Here is a 20,423-nt window from a genome sequence, read left to right as displayed (position 1 = left end):
GCAGGCGTAAGAGGATTGGGTGACACCGCTGATTAGTGTCCAGGGCCTCATTATGGTGCTGGTAATTGAAGGTCTCCCAGAGTTTAAACAGAGTGGGAATTATCTGCCCTCAGAGCTGGCTCCTGGCTCCCTGGGACAGTGCTTTCTGCAAGGTAGGCAGTGCCCTCCCTGGGGCAGCCTGGTGCTGGGGATGGTGGCCCCTGCCCTCGGGACCTGGGGAGAGGACCCAGGGTGGGTGGCAGCTGTGGGGCTCAGGGGCAGCTGGGGAAATCCTGGGGAGAAGGGTGGGACAGGCTGTGTGTTTGCAGGTGTGTTGGGTGCTGCTGTTTGAAGATGCTGCTGGTGGTAATTGCATTAGGCCAGGGGGGCTCTGGGGCTAATTTCATTAGTGTGGTGTCTGTGGTTATTGCTTGAGAAGAGACAGCAGTGAGAAAGGTCAGGGCTAGGTGTGGGAGGGCTGATGCAGTCGCTCCCTTTCTTTCTGTCTCTAGGGAATCATAGGTGACACTTTGCTTTTGGTGTCTTTTGTCTGCTCCAGGTCAGTGCCAACCAATAGATGGGGTGGGGTCAGTGCACTGAGCAGCCTGGAGAAACCCAGTTTCAAGTCCCTGCTCTGCCACTGACTTTCTGTTTGTCCCTGAGCATGTCACCTGGTGTCCAGGTGTCCTCCCTCAGGAGCAAGCAGTGACACTTGGGCTTCTGAGGCACTCAGCCTGGTAGCCCCTGCTGTATCACTACAGATGTGAAGGGAGCCCCAGTCTGACACCAGCACCCCATGGGCAGTTTTCTTTGGGACTCAGGAGCTTCGAAGCAGAGGGACAGGAGGGTAGGGTTAGGAAGGCTGCAGCCTTTTTATCTGCATATTCTGTTGCCCCCTGCACAACCATAGGATGCCTTTGCCTTTAAACAGAGATGTTCTCCAGGCTGTGGCTTGCTGCATGGCTAGCAGCTGCCCTGAGTCCCATGGCAATGGTTTTTCTTCAGAAGGTAACTGTGGCAGTCATAATGTCCTCTCCTTTAACAGAACAAGGAGGGGAAATAAAAGGCTTTCAATAATTTGAAGCAGCGACTTGTGCTGTTTCTAGTAGACATTGAGGGGTTGCCTCTCTGAGGTCATGCATTAGGGGAAAGACTGAAGAGAGACTGAGGTGCTTTCTGTACTTTGTCACAGACTGATTTATGTACAGGAGCTGGAATAACTCTACCCCAAAACTCATGGTGATCCCCTGAATGAATTGCCTGGTGTTTCTTTGCCTGAGGAGAAGGCCTGGAGGGGTTTCCTTGGAGTTGCTCAGTGTGTGCATGTGTTCTGGAGCACTAAGCACTCACTAACCCAGATCTGCTAAAAATCAATAAAGTAATCCACTTACTGCCTGGGACTGCCAACCTTTAAGGAGCTCAGAGCTGTTTTGTCTTCTTTCCTCTCTCCTTTCTTCTAAGCTGGAAGAAGAAAGAAAAGAGGGATGGAGAAGGAGATGCTGGCAGAGCTGGGCTAAAATCAGGCTCTTTGCCCTGAGCAGATCAATAAAAATAATTCCCCACTAAAACTTCATTAGCATGGAATTAAAGCTGCTGAGATCCCATGTGGCCACTGGGAATTAATGCTGCTACTAAATCTCAGCCTGGGTGGTGCTTAAAACAAAGCTTGGCTGCTCACACCTCCCTGTCCCAGGGCTGCTCAGGGAGGCCACAGTCCTCTTGTCCAGCCTGAGGACAAGGGACAAGCCAGGCTGGGGTGGTGGCATGGAGCAGCTCAAGCAGGTGGAAGGAACTGTTTTGCAAGGATGGATTTGTCTTTCGTAAGAGTGGCTCAGTTCTCAGGGCCTGGGGGATGATGGCCCTGATGTGTTTCTGTGGGGTGAGGGGCAGATGATGGGAAGGGTCTCTAGGTGGGTGCTGGACAGGCAGAATTCCTGGGACACCAGAAACAGCCCAGACTGCACGTGGGGCTGCACAAAGCCTCTCTCTTCTGTGGAGACCTTAGATCTAGTTGGGTGTTTGTGCAAATCACTTCTTTTGATAGCAGATTGTCGGGCTGGGGTTTTTTTGTTTGTGGGTTTTTTGGTAGGTTTGGGGTTTTTTTTTAATTGAAAAAGGTTTCTTCAGTCTCATCACAGAGGAAAAGACTTGTCCTGTAGAGAAATCCAATTTTCTAGTCAAAGATTGACACAAGCCAAGCCACCTTACCCTTGGGTCTCTGCCAGCAGGGCTTTGGGGTATCCCTGCCCCGTGCCTGGGTGTTGCCTTTTGCCCCTCAGGAGGATCCTGAGTGTGGTTGTTAAAGGAGAGCATTGTCCTGAAACATCAAGCCTTGCCCAGAGGTTGGAAATCCTTCTGCTTGCCACTGACCTCATGGTCAGTGCATGGGAGAGAGGGGTTTGGAGGGAGCTATGGGTGCATGAGAGCATGGCCAGGGAATGATGGGGGCAGCACCCACTGAACCTGAATGTGGCTGTAGCTGTGAGCTACAGCTGCTCCTTGCCAAGGGTGTTTGCTGGAGATGTCTTTGGTGTGAGCTGGACAGGACACGGCACCAGGCAGGGGCTGTTGTGATCTTGGACTTGTGATCAAACCCTCGTAGTGCCACTTGAGAGGGGCTGTGAGCAGCTGCTCAGCTGCCCCTCCTGCTCTGAAACTGTTCTGCAGTGCCATGGAAAGTGGGGTAATAGAACACAGGAGGTGTGAAAGGTGGCTGGATAGACAATACAAGGGCCATCTCATCTGTTTGTATTCCCCCCTCAAGACTGCAGTTCCTTGTTTGTCTCAGGAGAACCTACTCTGAATACTGATTTTTTTTTTTTTTTTTTTTTTTTTTTTTTTTTTTTTTTTTTGTGGTATGGTTTTTAACTGTGAGAAAAACTGGTGCATATGTACCTGGGTCACAGCTAACAGGCTGTGCAGAATGCTGACACCATTGCCTGCAAACCTCCTTGCTCCTGACACCAGTCTGGTTGTCCATTTGTTCTGCTACATGGTTCCCAAATGTCTGGCTCCTGTGCCCAGATAAACTCCTGAAGCCAGGCTGAGGGATTGGGGTTGTTCAGCCTGGAGAAGAGGAGGCTCCCAGGTGAGCTCAGAGCAACCTTCCAATATCTGAAGGGGCTACAAGAAAGCTGGGGGAGGGCTTTGGACACGGGGGGGTAGGGAGAGGACAAGGGGAGAGGGTTAGGGTTAGGGTATGAATGGGATGGTCTCTGTAAGCACTGCCATGGCTGTGGAGGCTTTGCTGGCTCTATGGGGCATGGATTGGGCCTCTGGGCTCTGTACCTCTTCTCATCCCATACAGCTTTAGCTAACCAGGCTTTTTTTGGGTTAATGATGCTTGGCTAATGATGCTTTCTTGGGCTTGTTTGGTTGTTTGTGTTTGTTTAGACCTCTTCAGAGAGGGTTAGGTAGGGGAAGCTGAGCTTCCAGCTCTACCAGCCCCAGAAAGGTCCTGGTTCTCCTCAGTCCTGGCTGTGTTTCCCATGCAATTTGGCTCTGCAGGGAACCTCACCTGGATGCCAGGAGCACAGCTGAGGCAAGGCTTGGCGTGGGGTGGGAGCACAGAGTAGCCCTAACCCCCCAAACCTGGGGTCCTCCTGCCCTGTCTGGCTCTCAGCCAGCCCATCCTCAGGTCAGCAGCACCTTTGGGCAAGGCTTGGCAGGGAAAACACCTCCACATGGCTGGAGGAACCGCTCCGAGTCTGCCCTGCTGGAAAAGCATCGCATCCCCCTCCTTCCCCACCACGCTCCTCCCCTAAACAACTTAACCCCCCCCATCCTCCTCCTCCTCCTCCCAATTTCTGATCTATACCAGAGCAGTCATACATCGATCCGTGTCTTATCCGAGTGATTATGCTACCTGGACAGTCTGCCGGGAATTCCCAGGGAGCTGAGAGAGCCGAGCCGGGCAGGCAGCCCTGAGCCCCGGAGATGTCTGAGCCCCGGGCAGCAGCCGCTGCCGCCGTCCTGCGAGGATGAGCCCGGGGAGCAAGGCAGCAACCCCGGCACCTTCCGAGAGCCTCAGCTCCTGCAGAGCCATGTCCCGACCCCGGCAGGCTCTGCCACACTCCGGGCAGCTTTGAAGTTAAGAGGAGGCAGTTGTGTTTAGAAAGGAGAGCGATGAACTGAAGATTAAACATGTATGGGAATTATCCTCACTTCATTAAGTTTCCCGCGGGCTTTGGCAGTAAGTATTTTCCTTGCGTTTGCAATCTGTGCCTTCTGGGGTAGGTGGAGGAGCTGAGCTCTCAGTAGGACTGTGGTGTGGGTAAAGGGAATTAAAAAACGTGTTTAACCCAGCCTGTATGTGGCTGCAACCCGTGGTGCCTGTGTGCTGGTGACTGAAGCTGTCCCTGTGGTTGTGTCTGCTGTGAAACCTCAGAGCCTGATGGAGCTGCCTGAAATGATGCAGGCTTGACTCAAGCTGTAACTGGAGTTGATTTAGTATGTGCCATTTGAGATGCATGCACGTGTTTGTGAGGGACTGAATCCATCCAGTGAAAGAAGGGGATTCAACTAAATGAGCATCTTTCCAGCTGCACTTTTTAGGAAGTTAGTGGAGGAAGGAATTAACTTTGAAAACATAAAACAGCCCCTGAGAAAACCTAAAAAGAGGGCTCTTGCCTTGCCCAGTGGCTGTCTCCTGCCCTTGTGACACAGGTGCCACCATACTCCTGAGGCAGATGAGGCTGCAGAGCAAGGCAGAGGGCTGCAAAGGGCTGTGTCTGGGAGCTGCCCTCCCCCAGGCAGCCAAGGACTGAACCCCAGTTGCAAAAAACCAGAACTTCCCTTGAGAAAGGGGCTTTGCAATTACTGCAGCTCAGTCACTATTTTTGTCTGAAATTACTCCTCTTGCCCTGACGGTGGGGGGGAGTGGGCTGAGGAGGAATAAGGTGCTCTGCTCATGAGGCAGGAAGGGGACAGGTTGTGGGGTTTGGGTACAAGGGACTGGGAGCACCCCCAGGTGTGGCTGCTGGCAAAATATTGGCTGCTGCTCTAGTGTGTTGTCTTAAAGTGTGGTTTTCCTTGTGGATGTGCAAAATCTTACTATCTCTGGAAAACTCGAGTTTGTTTCCATCCCTTCAGGATGCCTCCAGGACTTGCCCTGAGCTCCCAAGGCTCTCTACATCAATCTGTTATTTCTCTGCTAGAGAAGAGGTTTGTGCACACCTTGGATTGCACACGTGTGTACTTTTTTTTGTCCTTCCTCTTGTACCAGATGCTCACCTCTGGTGACTCTCCAACTCCAGAAAAGTAATTGCTATTGCATCAAGTCCCCCTCCACGTTTCACAAGTGCTTGACTTTTCAAAATACCTTTTTTTTTTTTTTTTTATTAGGCAGTTTCTGCAGAAAAGGGAAGACTTGTTGGAAGTCTCTTGCTCACTGGTGTTTTTAGGGAACAAGCAAACACAGGCCAGAGTCTCTCCTATTGCTGCAATAAGAGTGAGACAGTGGGAGTATTATTTGTGTTTAATTTGTTGAGTATTACAGATTTACAAAGAAGTGAAAGAAAAGTGACTTTCAAACTGATTTTCATAGGAACCAGGCACAGATCCCTGTAGAGGCAGGGGTCAGAGCACTCAGCAGAGCCTCTGGGAGGTGTCTAGGAGAGGAAGTTGTAGTGGGAGCAGAGGTATTTCTGTGCCACCAGTAAAGGCAAAGGACACTGTTTTCCAGCCCACCAACTGTTCAGTGTGCTGGGACTGTAACTTTCATTTAAAAGTTTATTTAATTAATGTTTTCACTTGCTTCTAGGCTCACATCTCCACTCCCCTCTTTGTTGGGGCTGCAGAGAGGGATTGCCTGGCTATGTGAGGAGGCAATTGCTGTTCTCACCAGACAGCTTCAGGACCCAGGGGCTGTAGGAGAGAGCACTGGGGCTCTGGGAGGGATGAAGCAGGATGGATCCTGGTGACCATGGATGAGGGGAGTGCTGTGGCAGCTTCCCACTGCCTTGGGGTCCCTCAAAGCCCATGCTGGCCACCTGCACCTCTTGACAGGCCTGCAGTAGATTCCTTGTCTTTGCTGCTTACCCCACCTTTAAAAATAGCTATGGAGCTGTTCCTTGTCCTGCCTGTGCTGTCACCATGAAAGGGGACATCAGGATGGGGGAAAAGGGCAGTGTCCATGCTGGACTTCCAGCTTGTTGCATTCATTGTTCTTGTGTGGTGTTGCTGGAGGGCAAAGTTAAGGTGATGTGGCAGCTGCTGTTTGGCATGTCCAGCTCATGTTGTGTTCAGTTTTCCTTCAGCTCAAATTCTGAGCTTCATTTTGAGCATAAGAGAAAAAAAGCCTATATTTGAACTTTTTTTTTTTCTTTTCTTTTTCTTTTTTTTCTTTCTTTTTTTTCTTTCTTTCTCTTCTTTTTTTCTTTCTTTTTTTTTTCTCTTTCTTTTTTCTGCTTTTTTTCCCTTTTTTTTTTTTTATTTTTTTTTTTTTTGTATGCAAGTAACTGTAACATCTGCTTTAACTTAATTTCATCTGCATTGAGGTTAGAATTAAGGTAGACATTCCTGCTGGTGTGCACACCTGCCACTGTGATCCCAGGTGGGACTGTACATCCAGAGGTGGGTAATGAGCACATCATTTGTTAGGAGGAAGCAGCAGTCAGAGTCTGGAGTGTTACAGATGTTTTCAGAGTGTGTAGAGTGGCAGGGGAAGGGTTCAGCTGGGTTCCCCTTACACACCTAAAGCAGCTGATGTGCACCAAGGCAACTGGATTTGCCTCCCCAGCCCGGGCTATAGGAGCAAGGGGAGGGCTTCAAAATCTGGTTTTATTTTCCAGCAGGGTACGTTTCATCTGGAGCCCAGCTCTCAGGGCAAGGAAAGATGCTGTGCTGGCTGTCTTCTCTCTCCAAGAGCATTCTCTGGCACAGTTGGTTGGGGATAAGAACTAACTTGGCTCCTCCACAGAGTCTCTTTTATTAGAACTCATGTAACTTGGCCTCTGGCCATACCACCTCCGGCTGCAATCTTGTCAGCTCTCCCGAGCAGAGCGGGGTTAGGCCAGGTCGTTTGGGGGTTAGGAAGAGTTGCAGAGGGAAACCCAAGCTGTGTCTGGATTGCAGCTGCTGCCCAGCTGTTCAGCACCTTTTTGCCTCTGATAGTCCCAGGTTTTTGTGACCCGCAGGGTGCTTTTTCCCTGGGTGTCACAGCTTGCCGTGTCTGTACCTGTTAAGTGCTTGTGTGAATATGGCAGAGGGCTCCTTCACCCCGCAGAGATGTGAGAAAATTCTATGACTGTGCCACTCCTACAGTTAGGGAAGTGCTGATTTTATTTTATTTATTTTTATTTTTAAAGCAAGAGGCATTTGCCTTCAGTTGCCTGGGGCAGCCATGGACCCTGCAGCCAGTGGGATGCTTTCTGATGGGGACTTGTAGCCATTCTGGGTGTTTACAAACCCCTGTGGCAATCTGTGCATGTTTTTTCCTGGTGGGTGCAGTGCTGGAGATCCTGCTAGCCATGTGGGAAATCTGATGCAACAGTCCTGAGAAACCCTTCAGGCTTCAAATTCGACAACTTTTATTTCTCTGGGGATGAGAATCTTCATCGAGCTCTCGTGTGTTACTGTGGCCACCAGGAGGATGTGACACCTTGTTAGGGTGAGTGAATTTGGCTCCCAGGCCTTATTTTAACTCCATGACAAGCAGTTGCTAAAGTAGCCTTTGGCTGGCATGATCACCACAGCCATAGTCTGCTCTATAATGGATGGTTCCTGGCAAAGTCATGGCACAGCCTGTGTAGCTCCTGTGGATTTTGCACCTTCCTTCCCTACTCTTTGGCTTGGCTTCCTGAAGAGCAGAACGTGTCCTGCAGGTCTTTCTTGTCCAAATGTCCTTGGTCCTCAGTCAAATGCAAGTACCATCTGATGCTGAGCCTTCACCAGGGCTGGTAAAACTCTCCTGTGTTTCCTGCCCACTGCTTCTTGTGAGCCAGGTTTTTGGTGGCTCTGGTTTGCAAGGGCAGTGCAGGAGTTGGTACCCAAGAGGAGAGGGAGCAGCTCTTCCCACCACCTCAAAAGCTGAGGGAAACCTTCTCCTGCCCTGTGCAGGTCCCTGTTGCAGAGGACCCTGCTCATGTGTGTGCCAGCTCTCCTGCAAAATTTTTATGCTCTTCAGTGGTGATGGCTGTCAGGAGAGGGCTGCATTATTTATTGACTTGGAGTTGAGCAGGAAGATGGAAGCACAAAGGTTACCAGACCTTAAAAACAAGGCAAAGCCAATAACCTTTTTCTGTAGGACATTAGCATGGCAATCTGTACTGCCTGTGGAAATCTGTTTCGACAGTTTAAAATATCACCAGAGAGGGACTAGGTTTGTTTTTTTTTCCATTGACTTCTGTGTAGGAAATAAAAACTACTTCTGTGTAGCAGCAAAACTTTTTGATTCCAGTTAATGCGAGTTCCCTGCTAGATCCAATTTCAGGAGTGTTTCTCACAGGTATTTCTTCATGAAGGTTGGCCCCAAGGATGAGCTGCCTGCCAAGCTGTCCCTCCCAGCCCTGCCTGTGCTCCTCTGCTGAAGTCAGCACTTCTCTGCATCTCTCTTCCCACTTCTTGGTGCTCTCTGATCTTTGGAGGGTGAAGTATCTGCAAAGTTCTGCTAGTCCTGTGCCAGACTGGGCAACTTGCACCTTTAATTGTTGATGCCAAAGAAATGAACCCTTTCTGTGTATGTCTGAGGCCTCAAAAGCACAAGCATAGCATTCATTTTTCAAAGAATTTCTTCTATCTTTTGATTTCTCTCTCTGACATGAAAAGCAAATTGGGGCACTGCACCTTTGTAGTGGAGACATCAGAGAATCCACACAAGACAGTTCCCTCCCATCCTTCCTTCTCCTGGTTCTCCAGGAGAGAAATAAATACAATCCCAGGCTTCCCTGAACCTCTCTCAGGACACTGCCTGTCCAAGCATTAACGTGGAGGAGGGAAAGCCATCAACAGCCCCATTTGTGGATCAGAAATCAGCTGGCTTTGAATCTGGAGAAGGAGTTTAAAAGCAGCATCGAGCCCCTGTGCTCATGGCAGGGTCCTTGCCCAGCACAAGTGGGGCTCTTGGCTGGTCTTGGGTGCTGTGCTGGGTGCTGGTGGGCAGGTGCCAGCCCCAGAGCCCTCTCCTCCTGCTCCGTGGGGCCCTGCTGCAGCTGGCTGAGTGCCCAGCATGGCTTGTCACCTTGCATTACCTGATGGACAGACTCAGGGCCTGCTGTGGCCTGGGTAAATGTCACCTGTGCTGAATGCCACTGCTGAGGCTGCAGCTGGCACGCAGCTCCGAGTCCCATCTCCCCTGTCTGTCCCACTGCAGAGCAGCTCCTTGCTGCTCCCAGTCCCCTGCCATGCTGATGCTTCTGTTTGTCCCCCAAATGAGGGGAGAAAATGCCCCTGGGAAAGCCATGGCATCCCTGCCAGCCCACTGCCTTTCTGGCTGCTCTGTCTGGAGATGAGTGATGCTCTTTTCAAGCAAACTGAATCAGACTTGCAGCCTCTGCTGTCTGACCATCAGAGCCAGCCTGGCTCCTTTAGGCTGAAACAACTTGAGGGTCTTCAGCTTGGGCAAGAAGAAACCCCAGTGTCAGGGATACCTTGAGGTGGCCTTTCCTGCACACCTTCTGCCAGCTGTACAAATTGTTCCTTGTCCAAGCTGGTAGCAGCCAGGTCTTATATCCCTCACAGCATGGCCAGACACTGTAGAAACAAGGTTTTTAACTCTGGTTTGTGTCATCAGGCAGTGTCTGGCTTAATACCTCTGTGCTCTGCAGTAGATACTTTGATTTTTCTGTCCATCCCCACCAGCAAACACCTTCATGCTCTCATGCTTCCCCCTTGGTGTCCCATTGCTGGGGTAAGAGAGGCAGGCGCAAGACTTCTGGGCTTCCTTTATCCCATCCTACTTGCCATGGGCACAAGCACACCATGGGGCTGCTCTGGCCAGCAGTCTCCTTGGGTGAAAACTTTGCTCTGGGTCTTTATGAAACTTGGAGCCTTTCTAATGGAGGAAGTTAGCAGTGAGAGTCTCCCTGTAAAGTCTGCTGTAAATGCAAACAGTGATGTAACTCTCCTGGGAGCCTCTTCTTATTGGCTTAAATTTTCTGCATGATACTTTCAAAATATGCCCTTTTCTGTGTTAATGGGAAAGGATGAAGAATCATTCTTCTCCTGGGCTGTCCTGATGTGATAGATTTCTGGACAGTCTTCTCCTTCAGTGCCTTTTTTTCCAAGATGAAGAACCCTCCAAGGCAATGTTGTTTATCTAGTTGTTTAAAGAGGCATAAAACCCAATTTCTTGAAGTCTGTGCTCCAGATGCTGGGAAGAGGACTGCATGCTATGGTACCAGGCTACTCACAGGTGATGAAAAATGCATTTGCTTTTCTCTGAAGTTGATAATGGCAGGAGTCAGGGTGCTCCTCTGGAGTTTGAGGAAACAACCAAGGTGCTCCTGTGAGCTGAGCATTGAGGCAAGGAGGGGGCCAGGCAGCCAGAGCATCTTCTGCCCACTGCTAAAGGCCTTTCTGGCAGCTCTCTCTCCAGAGAAAGGCTTTGTGCTCAGAAGCCATCTCAAGGTAGGGGTTTTGCTGTCTGGTAGCAGCACAGAGGCTGGGTCTCTGTGGCAGGGGATGTGGGGTGAGGCTCTCCAGCAGCAGCAGCAGCAGGCAGGAGCTGTGTCTCCAAACCCCTGGCTGCCTCCAAGGCTTCTGCTGTTGTCATTGAGCTGGCTTCATCTTGCTGCACATTGCTTTCCCACTGGGAGAATTGATCTAAAAAGCCAAAGCAGGAATTGACAAAGACCTTTTCTCCCCCTCCCTCTGCAGAATTAAGTCTGAAGTTGGTTGATAACGGCGGATCGAGTCCTCCTTGACTCTGACAAATGTCTTTAATGTTATTCAGCAAGCTGACCTTTTCCCCGTCTTTATTGTGCATCTTTCCTTTGAATCAGATTTGATTGTTACTTCAGGTAAAATAACAAACACTGTCACCTAAATAACTTTGCAATAATGTTAAAAGGAGGAAAAAGCCCAAACAGACAAAACACGGAAGCACTGCCTTACTTGCAAATGCACTGGGAACCAGCATCCTCTGTGCCAGCCATGGAAAACCAGGAGTGTGACCTTCCCAGACAACAGCTTTGCCTTGCTGCTCCAGAGACCCATCTCTTGTGTTGACAAACTAATAGAGAAACAATGGCTCATTGAAATGTTAATGACAGCTAATGCTAACTGGGACTGATAAATTCTGGAGCAGGGAGAAAAGGTCATGTAACTCCTTAAAATACAGCTGGATACATAACCCATGGGGACTGGTGGGCGTTTGATGCCTGTGAGTATTTGAGGTTGGTCTTGTAAAAGGCAACACTGAGCCCTTGGGTGAGGTGTTGAGCCTCAGAGGCTGCCCCGAAGATCCAGTGATCAAGGATATATTGCTTTTCCATTCTGACTCTTCCCCAGCAGGGTTCAGGGGCAGACTCATCTCATGGGGGGCTCAGTTTGGCAATGGGACCTGGAGGTCTTCAGTGTGGAAGGAGGAAACTCTTTTTTTCTTGTGGCTGTGAGATTGTCTGCCCAAGCACGTCTGTGTGGTCACAGCCTGTCTCTCAAGTGAGGGAAAGTAACAGACAAAATATTTTGTGGGTGCATTGTCCTGTTATCTGTGTCACCAGCATGTCACAGGGAAGTTTCTGTTCTCCAGCTCCTCCTGAAGGTTTGGGTACCTCAGGGTTTGGGAGCTGAAGGAGATGAGAAGTGGCGTGGCACTGAGGTAGGGGGGTGGGAAGGGGAAGAGGAGCCAGCTGAGCACTATGCCTGAGCCATAGCAGGGAGCAAAGGTCCTCCAGAAGACATTTAGGAGTATTTAGAGTTTCTAGCCTGGTTGGTGGAGATCTCATGGTTTCAGATGTGCTGCTGTCTGTGGAGCTGTCTGGGACAGCAGAAAGGGAAGGTTGGGGAATCATTCAGAGAAAAGCAGCCAGGGGCAGGCAGCAGTGCTTGCTTCCAAGTCAGCTGCGGCACCAAAACAGAGAAAGGAGATTTAATTATTAAGTACTACCTTCATAATATGTTTTGTTAATGAATGTAACTCTATTTCCTGCACCAGAACCAACCTTGAGCTCTCTCCCTCTGTAGCACCAGGTGTGTTTGCTGCTTGGCTTTGGTCAGGCCCTGAGCCGGCAGAGCCGAAGGCCGGGCAGCCATGGCTGCAGAGTCAGCCTTGCTCATGCTGTATTTAACCTTTCTGCTTCTCCCTGTAGATTCCCCTGTTCATGCCAGCTCCGCATCCCTGAGCCCATCCTCAAGCCTTTCCACAGGGAATTCCGTGGAGGGGCACCACAGCTACCTCGAGGGCCCCGCAAACGCCATGAACGCCATCGGGTCCCCTCCAGTCAACGCGCTGGGCTCGCCCTACAGAGTCATCACCTCCTCTGTTGCCTCACACCACCCCGTTGCTCTGTCCTCAGCCCCGGGCATGAATTTCATGCCACATGCCAGTCCCCAGGTAGGTGGATGTGAACACTTCCTTGGCAACACCTCATGGCGCTCAGGGAACCCCGGGTGGAGCTCACAAAATGTGGAGGGAATGGGTTGCCTGGTGGGCTCGGGTGTGGTTTTGGGCTGTAAAGAGGAATTTCCAGCATGTACAGCCCCGTGGCACAGACACAGAGAAGACACCTCTATGTATTTCCAAATCCCTGCACAGTAAGGGGAGAAAGCTAATTCTTCAGTCTGTTCACACCATGGGTGCAGTCCAGTTCCCCTCCACCACATCAGCTGCAGTGTGTGTAATTACTGTGCGTGGAAATAATGAGGAGAGCCAAGGGCTGCAGCATTCCCCTTCCTCCTGCAAAAGGGTATCTGCTTTGTTTCATTATTTGCAAGAGAGACAGGCTTTCTAGAGAGAGACAAATATTAATGCTAAATGCCAGCCACATACTCTGCGTTGCATTTAAACTTTGCCTGAAGAAAAAGGAAGAGCTCCTGTCCTTCCTGCCTGAGCTCACTCAGGTGCTGAGGTTTCCCTTCCAGTCAGGCAGGGAGGAGACCCAGGGTTTGGGGTTGGTGCCTCCCCAGAGCCATGGATTATCTGGGAACCTCCTGGGGTGGTTCTCTGGGAGCCTGGCACCACCTCAGGTAAGGCTGGGACTGAGGTGGCAGTGTGGGATTTTGATTGTGTCCTGAAATGCTCTGGGAGTACAGGTCCAAGTGGAAATTCTGCATTTTATTAACAAGACCTTTTGTTTTATTAGTGGAACCTGAAGGTAGGGAAGCACTCAAGAGCCTTGAGAAGCTCCTGCTACAGCAAGGAGCTGGTTCCTAAGCCCTCTCTGTCCCAGACCCTTCAGTCCCATCTCCATAGTCTGTCAGAACCTCTTCCCAGCTCCTGCTACTGTGGCTGGGACAGGATGGCACAGGGAGGCTTCTGAAGAGTACCAGGGTGGTTTGCCAGGTTGGAATTCCTTTTCACCAGCAACCTGCATGCATCTGGGCTGTCTGCAGTGGTTGTGCTGGGCATCCTTCCTCCCCTCACCCCACCCAGCTGCTCCCCATTGACAGTATGGGTACCCTTGGCACCTGGGGCAGGTGCTTTGTGGTGGTGGTGGCTGCCTTGGCTGTGTGGAAGCTGTGCCTTTGGGGCTGGGGATGCTCTGGGAAGTGGTTTCCCCAAGCCAGGCACTGTGCCAAGTTCCCAGCTCGGAGGAGAAGGTTTCAGTTGTGTTGCCTCTAATGCAAGGAGACAGCTGGGCCTTGGGGATTCTGCAGGGAGGCTGCTAATGGATTTGGGTTCAAACAGTTGTCCCAGATATCATACATGGTTGCACTTAACCTGCAGGAGTCAAGCTCCGTAGACACTCCTGGCTAAAACTGCCCCATTTCTCCCCTCCCACCCCCCTGCATATGCCCCTCCTCTGTTATTGTCTCAAAGTGCAGCCAGAGAGAAAGAAAGGGTGATACCTGAGCTCTGAGTAACATATTAAACCATAAAAAGTTTTTCCTGGCTCAGCATCTTGCCAAGAAGTAGTTTGCAAGGTAAAAAAAAAGTGGCTGGACACTTAGGGGTGGGAAGGGATCTATTTCTCTTTGCCTTGGACCAAGTTTAGATTCTGAAGCATTAGTTTTACAGCTGCCCCGTGCCTGGGCTGGGTCACTGCTGGGGAGAGTGAACCTCTGGGTATTTTTTTCTCCTTTATGCTTTTATTTTCCAGTGCATCAAAACAAGGTGGCTCCTATTGTGGTAATTTTTACTGGGTAATTGTGTTTTCAGTGTCATTAGGCTGCTTCAGCTTTGCAAATTAAGGGGTAGAGATGAGAAAAAGATGAAAAATGTCTTCATGTTCTTGATTTTCTGACGACTGCTTCAAAAATCCCAGTGGGGTGAACCCTTCTTGTTCTTTGCTGCAATTCCCCGTGGATATTAGAACACTTTTTCATGGGGAACAGGCAATTTCCTGGAGCAAATGGAGAACTTGCAACAACATGCACAAAATCTAGTGGCTTAGATAAGGAGATAGCAATGAAGGCTGTGGCTGGATTTTCATCCCAAGCTTTGTTTCATGTCCCTACTTCTGCCCTCTTGCTGGGAAGCTGAAATTTAGCTGATAGATTAGGGCAGCTGTTAAAAACAAGCTCAGCCTTGAAGAACCCATCCTCAGCCCTGAAAGCCTGGAGATGGGAGACGATGATTTGATGCTGGGTTTGGAGAGAGGTTGCTCTGCTCAGGCAGCTTTTGACAAAACGTGCTCAACAGCCCTTAATCCTCACTGCCCTGCAGACAGCAGCTCAAAAGCAAATAGCAATAAAATGAAGCCCCGGGCAACATCAGGCTTCGGTCTGCAATCGATGTCAGTTTGTAACCTTTAACTTGCTGCAGCCAAGAGCGGCTCCCGGGGATCTCAGCTGGGGGCTCTGGGCCCTTTGCCTGCATCTCTGCAGCTGATTTTAGATGCTCAGCCTCCTTCTGGGTTGTTTTTTGTTGTTTTAATCTAGCGACCCCAAATCTGCTACATTCTGCAGCCTGTGATTGCCTTTGGTAATCAGAGTGCCAGGGAGTGACCAAAATAGCAGTGTTTTTATGCATTTATGTGCGTTTGCATATCACGAGGTAGGGAAACTAACCCACTTACCATTTTATTTTTTTTTTAACATCATTACAGCTTCCCCAGCCATGCAGCAGAGCAGTTTAATTGCAACAAACTGCCGAGCTGCTTCCTTCCTAAGCTGTCGGTGTTTGTGGCTGCAAGCAGCCAGTGATCAGGATCCTGTAATGAAGAAGCAGCATCCCACCAGCACTGCTGCTTGGAGGCTGTAACTGAGCAGCTGCAGGTTGCTGCCTGCCCTTTTCCAGCTCTGCTTAGTCCTGGCTTTGCTTACAGCAGCAGGGAAGGGTGAGAGGCAGGATCTGCTACCAGGCAGCTGCTTCCACCACTCCAGCTGGGTGCACCGGGGGATGTCTGTCTGCCCATGGCAGCCCTGGGGAGCTGCTGGGGGATAGAGGAGCTTGTGGGGCAGCAATGGGAGGGGTCAGCTCAATTCGGGTTTGCTGTCTTTGAGTCTCTACCCTCTGACTCGTCTTTTGCCCTCTGCAGCTCAACATCCTGAACAACATCAGCAGCTCGGAGGATGTTAAGCCCTTGCCGGGTCTCCCTGGGGTGGGGAACATGAATTATCCATCTACAAGCCCAGGATCCTTAGCCAAACACATCTGTGCCATCTGTGGGGACAGGTCCTCAGGTAGGAAGTTGTCTTTCTTGAGGAAGGCTTCGTGTGATGAAAGTCCTTCCCCCCTGGTGCTCTGAAGCAAGGCTCCTGCAGGAGTGAGCTCTGTGGAGGCTCCCTGGGGCCGTGCTGGCACTGCAGGGGCTGTTTGGCACATTAGTTACACTGTGCCCAAAAGAGACTGAACCTAAAAGCCACCAGCTTCTCCCTTACCTGTATAATCTCATTTTATGTCTTGTCCTTGTTTATCAAAGCTAAAGGTATCAAAAACCACTGTGTTTTTATTTACCTGTGCTTTGAGTGAGCTGGGTTTGAACCCCTTCTCCTGCCCCGGAGCCCTCCAGTCTGGCCGTGCTTTGCAGACCCCCTCCATATCACTTCATTCCCTCCCTGTGGCTTTTCTGCACTTGGCAGGGCAGCCAAAACATGGCTCCTCACCCATCCCCTGGGGTGGGGGATCCCTCCTTATCACAGGGGAGTGACAATCCTAGAGTTTGACTGCTGCTGGTCACTGCCAAGAGCCACTAAAGCCACGTCAGGCCTGCTCGGGTGTCACCCTGCGGCCACCTCCTCCCCCTTTGGGGCCGGTTCCGAGTTCTTCCACCCTGGAGGGAAGGCACCTGCCCACTGATGGCTTCCCCTTGCCTCCTCAGGGAAGCACTACGGGGTGTACAGCTGTGAGGGCTGCAAAGGCTTCTTTAAGAGGACAATCAGGAAGGACCTGATCTACACCTGCCGTGACAACAAGGACTGCCTGATCGACAAGCGCCAGCGCAACCGCTGCCAGTACTGCCGCTACCAGAAGTGCCTCGCCATGGGCATGAAGAGGGAAGGTAGGGGGGGGCTGTGCTGCTGGAAGGAATGGCCTGCTAGAAATTTTCCCTGCCTTCATTCGGGTGAATCTAGCTCTTGGTGGCCCTGCAAGTCTGGAACATTCAGGAAACCTAAACCTCTTGTTTTTACGAAGCCCGCGGTGCTGATGGGGAAGGTGCTGTGGTGTGGTTTTCTTCCCATCCCATAGAAAAGCTCCTGCTGGTGACTGCTGAACCTGTTCACCAGTGTTGACCCAAGCTTGCCTTGATGGCTTGGACCCCAGTAAAGTGAGGAGCCCTGCAGCCTGCTAGTCTCCTGTGTGAACAGCAGCCTTTTTTGTTTCCAGCCTGTTGGCTGAATTTGTCACCCAATTCTTGCACCGAAAGATAAGAGCAGATGATACATTTCTACCTTTTATTTTATATTCTCTGTCATTTCCACTCTCAACCTAATCTTTGGAGATGAGCTGTGGCACAGCTTGCATCCTGTGAGGTTTTTGTGCTGAAGGAGAGCTGTATGGAATCAGTTTGTGCAGCCTGTCCTGTGTTTCATGTACACACCCTGAAAGTCCCAGAGGACTGTGTTTCTGGTCCAGACCACCTAAAGGTGTTGATCCAGAGCAAGGATCCAACCTGACTCCGCTGGACTTGAGAGATTTTGAGCTGACTTGAGGGAAGCCTTCAAGAGCTGTTGAGGGTGGCTCATCTCTGTGGTGGGTCCTGCAGCCCTGCCTCTCTCCCACACAGCTCAGGAGAGTGAAAATGGCTTTGTAAAAGCCACCAACAAGTGGCAGTGGAAGGCAAGCCATGGGGCCAGGGTGTTTTATCTCTGAGCCCCTGCAGCTAACTGCTCCCTTGGTGCAGCAGGGACCGCTGAGCTGTATTGTGTCCCAGCTGATGCTGACAGTAGCAATGTCAGATACAATGATAGCTCCCACACCTTTCAAGCTGCTTTTTTACCTGGTAAAATAACTGTGCTGCCTCCAGGGTTGAGTGCCAGCAGGCAGTGTAACCGTCCCTTATGGAGACCACGCTGCCCCCTTGCAGAGCACCCGAATTTGTCACCCTGCAGGAGGTCGGGTGGTGCAAGGCAGAGCCTGAAGAGGAAGCTGGAATGCTGGGCACAGGCTGAGCCTCAGCCCAGCATCAGTGCTATGCATCCTTTACCACTTAGGGGCAGCAGGGGACACTGAAACACCAAACTTGAATCGAAAACCTAATCCCAGGCACAGCTTTCCCTTCCAGCTGGGTGCAAAGTGGTTCAGAGGACCCGGGTGTCAAAGCAGCTTCCCTTTGCAGAGTGTGCAAATGTAAACCCTGGGATCCTGGTGAATCCCACAGGGGCTTGGCTGCAATAATCACAGCTTCTTTCTGTGAGCTGCAGCAACTGGGGACAGATTGCAGCTTGAATGAGGAATCCTGGATGAGTTTGGGGGCTGTGTGATGGGACTGGTATTTCTTTGGCATGTTCTTTCTTCCACTGAGATTCTGATGACTTTAGAAACACTTCCCTGCCTTCTTCCCCTCCATTTCCCCAAAGAGGACAAATGCTTCTCCCAGCTGTCTGGCACATATGTGCATCCCATGTTGCCCTCCCTCACTGGTGCCAGACTGGATGCCCCACTGAGCCATCTCCTTGTTTGCTGCCCATTCCCCAGCAGCTGGGCAGTGCTGGGAAGCACATCATCCAGCTGGGAGAAATGCAGGGAAGTGCTGAGCACTGTCAGGTGGTTCTGAGTCTCAGAGCTGAGGAACCTCCTGTGGTTTGGCCCTTCTCCTTGAAAGCCACCCTTACAGAAGCCAGGGTAAGGCAAGACTGATGCAAGGGCTTATTTCCTGACACCACTGCAAATGACAGAGCTATAAAGGCAAATGGAAAAGAAATCCCCTGATCCAAGCATCTGACCTGAAAGCTTGTCATGCCCTTCTCCCAGCAGCACTTGCCTGAGAAAGTGGGGATCAAATTCCCCTGCAGTCTTGTGAACTGCAGGCTTGCTGAGCTGCTCCCTTCCTTGGTGTCCCCTGGTGTTTATGATTATCCAGATCCTCTCTCCTCTCCATGGATTGTTTACCCCTTGGCCTTGGTGGTTTTCCTGCTCCTCTGGTGGTTCTTAGCAGACAGCTGGGGGAGCCATCAAGCTGCTGAATAGCAAAGCACCAATGTCTGTGGGGCAGGGCCAGCTTTGCAAGCTGCTTCTCCCCCCTGGAACCTTTCATTTGAGCTGTTTAAATAACTCCAGCTCAGGACAGGCTGTTCTTTGAGATCAGGTCAGCTGCCTGGCAGTCCCTTAGGGGCTTGGGGACACTTTGGGCCCCTGTCCATGTCACAGGGGAGTGATGCTAGCAGGACAGCAGGCATGGCAGGTATCTTGGGATGTTTCTCCCCAGCAGTGAGCTAAACTGATGACATCTGCTGCTCACTTGTGGTTTGGTTTGGTTATGTTTTTCTTTCTTTTTCTTTTTTTTTTTTTTTTTTTTCCCTTGAGCAGGATTCCCTTCTTTTCCTTTGGGATTTTTCAAACAAAACTGTGCACCCAGGACTCCCACTGAGCACAAGGCTTGGTGTACCATGTACACATGCCTTACACTGACCTGTCCTCCACATGCCCAGCAGCTCTGGGTGCTGTTAGCTGAGATCTAGAGAGAAATTCAGTGACTCTGTTCCTCCACTCAGATATTTTGGAAAGCATAAGAAGATGGGGGAAGAGAGAGGAGGCGTTGGGGCCGTCAGAGGTGGCAGGGGGGGTTGGGAAGAGAGGTGATGGAGGAAGAGGTGACATGAGAGCTGGGTAAACATTTGTTCAGGAAGGAAGCAAGCAGTGGATGGATGCAGCTGGGGTGAGGGGACACCCACCCCAGCCCCAGGGTGCTCTGGCTGCTGGGAGAGTGTTCCAAGTGCAAACCTCAGTGTCAGGGTGCTGAGTCCCTCCTGCCTCCTTCAGCATCGAGTCCAGGCTGCCACCTGGAGGTATTAAATCCTCTTTATTCTAGAGGATTTCTTTTAGAGCTTCATACCTCAAAGTTTTGACAAATTCAGAGGCAGCCTGTCTGCAGCAACCCCTAAAGTTACTTGAGGGGGGGGGTGGTGTTGGGGGCAGCCATTTTAGGTGGACGTGCATCTAAAACATCACTTTATTTCCTATTCTCTCTTTCTGGGGAGAACAGAAACCCCTTGGGGTTTTTCACCCCCTCCTCCCTGAGGACAGGGAGGTCTCCCTGTGAAGCAGGTAAGTGTTGATGTCAAGAGCCATGTTTCTGTCCTGCAGCTGTGCAGGAGGAGAGGCAGAGGAGCAGGGAGCGGAGCGAGAACGAGGCAGAGTCCACGAGCAGTGGGAGTGAGGACATGCCCGTGGAAAGGATCCTGGAAGCTGAGCTGGCAGTGGAACCCAAGACAGAGGCATCCGGCGAGACGGGCACAGAGAGCTCAGTAAGGGGCACTGAAACCTCTCCCACCTGGAGATGAGGGCATCTTGGAGACAAACCCCACGTGAAAAGCTGCTGTTCTGCAGGGTTTTTTGCTTTGTACTGCCTAAAAATCACCCAGCAGGTTTTTCTGGGGCTTTTTTGTTTGGTTTTTGGGGTTTTTTGTTTTTTGTTTCTTTGTTTTTTGTTTTAAATACCAGCTAGAAAACAGCCTATGTGTTACTATTTCCTTAGCCATTTTTTTTCCAGTTTCCCTTTCCTTTCAGTGAGCAGATGGGCCAATAGCTGGATGCCAAAGAGGCTGAGCCCTTTGCTGCCTTCCACATCTCCACAGCCCTGGGCACTGCTTCTCTGCCCTGGTATCCAAGACTGGGATGGAGCTGGACACAGCAGGTTTGCTGCTGTGGTATCACCAGGCTGGATAAAACTGCTGCTGTTCCTGCCCCTTCTTGATGGCTCTGAGATGTGCCCTGGGGAGCAGAACTGGAGCCTGCCATGCAG

The 20,423-nt window shown here is 50.8% G+C and overlaps 1 protein-coding gene across 4 annotated transcripts in view; it reads left to right on the top strand.

Annotated features, from left to right (window-relative positions):
* The window catches only part of RXRG (retinoid X receptor gamma), a 32,755-nt gene that overhangs the window by 8,382 nt on the left and 3,950 nt on the right, over positions 1-20,423 (top strand). For 2 of the 4 annotated variants that reach the window (XM_071751392.1, XM_071751391.1), the window contains 4 exons: positions 12,228-12,472; positions 15,558-15,702; positions 16,341-16,520; positions 19,766-19,926. In XM_071751392.1, the coding sequence (XP_071607493.1) occupies positions 12,228-12,472; positions 15,558-15,702; positions 16,341-16,520; positions 19,766-19,926 (731 nt within the window). Of the gene's footprint in view, positions 1-3,780; positions 4,172-10,454; positions 10,546-12,227; positions 12,473-15,557; positions 15,703-16,340; positions 16,521-19,765; positions 19,927-20,423 lie in introns of those variants that run through there. The other 2 variants (XM_071751393.1, XM_071751394.1) reach the window with 2 other exon arrangements.

This window comes from Heliangelus exortis, chromosome 8 (genome assembly GCF_036169615.1).
Source record: "Heliangelus exortis chromosome 8, bHelExo1.hap1, whole genome shotgun sequence".
Taxonomy (NCBI): Eukaryota; Metazoa; Chordata; class Aves; order Apodiformes; family Trochilidae; genus Heliangelus; species Heliangelus exortis.
This window is presented reverse-complemented; position numbering and strand designations above follow the sequence as displayed.